The sequence below is a fragment of the Merops nubicus genome, unplaced genomic scaffold (assembly GCF_000691845.1).
Source record: "Merops nubicus isolate BGI_N331 unplaced genomic scaffold, ASM69184v1 scaffold10683, whole genome shotgun sequence".
In the NCBI taxonomy this organism is placed as follows: domain Eukaryota; kingdom Metazoa; phylum Chordata; class Aves; order Coraciiformes; family Meropidae; genus Merops; species Merops nubicus.
Genome location: NW_008598260.1, coordinates 4,210 through 5,364, shown reverse-complemented (window position 1 = coordinate 5,364; position 1,155 = coordinate 4,210). Strand labels below are relative to the sequence as shown.

At 46.8% G+C, this 1,155-nt stretch overlaps 1 protein-coding gene across 1 annotated transcript in view; it reads left to right on the top strand.

Annotated features, from left to right (window-relative positions):
* Window positions 1–297: 297 nt before the first annotated feature.
* The window catches only part of LOC103769755 (SET-binding protein-like), a gene marked incomplete at its 3' end in the record, with an annotated part of 5,060 nt that continues 4,202 nt past the window's right edge, over window positions 298–1,155 (top strand). The window contains 1 exon segment of the mRNA XM_008936990.1: window positions 298–416. Within this exon segment, the coding sequence (XP_008935238.1) occupies window positions 298–416 (119 nt within the window).

The following is a 1,155-nucleotide window of genomic DNA, read 5'->3' as shown; positions in this document are numbered from 1 at the left end:
GCTGAGACCTTATTGAAGAAGCAGCAGACAGAGTTAGGGAAGATTCTGAGTCATTAGTGGGAGAGGAATCTCCCTTCAGCTCAGCAGTTCCCAAAGAAATATGGGGGGTTTTTTTTAGCACTTCAAAGACAGTTCGCCAGGGGCTTAAAAGGGCAATGACCATCTCATCACCCATAAAACAACTCCCAGATTATCCCATGTTTCGGGGTTAAAAATGTTAGTGGTATTTAGATCAGGGTCTTGGCTACAGGCCCATAATAAAAGTCTCTTTAGACTGTTTTCATCTAAAGGGCGATTATGCTTCTTGTCATAGCTTTCGCCACCAATTACACAGGTCTGGCCCACCGTTCGGTGGATATAAGTCTGACTCCTTCTCAGGATCTATCAGCCCCGGATCTAAAGGGTCCTCTTCGCCCTCACTGTCCAAAGAGTCGGCAGCCATCACTGCAGTGGCATCGGTAATCCCTGTCTGTTTCTCATCCTCCGATGGACAGGGAGGGACAGTAGGGATGGCTGAGGAGGATTTGGGGCTGCTGGATTTTGTGGCCCCCCTTTTCGCCTTAAGGGCTTCATAAACAGTCCTCCAAAATGCTCAGCAGGTTCTTTGAGGTGTCATCGCCTTTTGTGGCGGCGTCCCAGAGCTTAACCTCTGCTTGATCCCATACAGCTACTTGGAACACTTGGTTAGAGTCCAGAGAAGGGGTTTGTACTTTAAGTCATTTCAGCATCAGCTTTAAATCATAGTCTTTCCATGTCACCTCATGGTCCTTTAAAAGGGCTTTAAACATAGAAAGCCCAGAGGCTTCTTCTGTAGTTATATTAGCTCCCATTGTTTTTGTTCTCGGCTGCTCACTCTTTGTCCAGCAGAAAGGTCTGAAGGTGCTCTTGTAGTTCAGCCGAGATTTGCCACCAGTATTACTTTTCAAAAAATGTGGGTTATGCTGCTGGTTTTGCCCAGGAAGATAAGACTCCCAGTGGGACCCCAGTAATACCTCCAGGGTGGTCTTCTTCAGCGAACAGGAGGACAGTGGTGATTAAAGGAGGGATGGGCAATGATCGCTTTCTTCCAAAATAAAAGGTTTTAATAACATGAAAATAACAAACAAAAACACCTGAGGCAGGCACTAAAACAGCACCCACCCCAGGGGGAGAAGC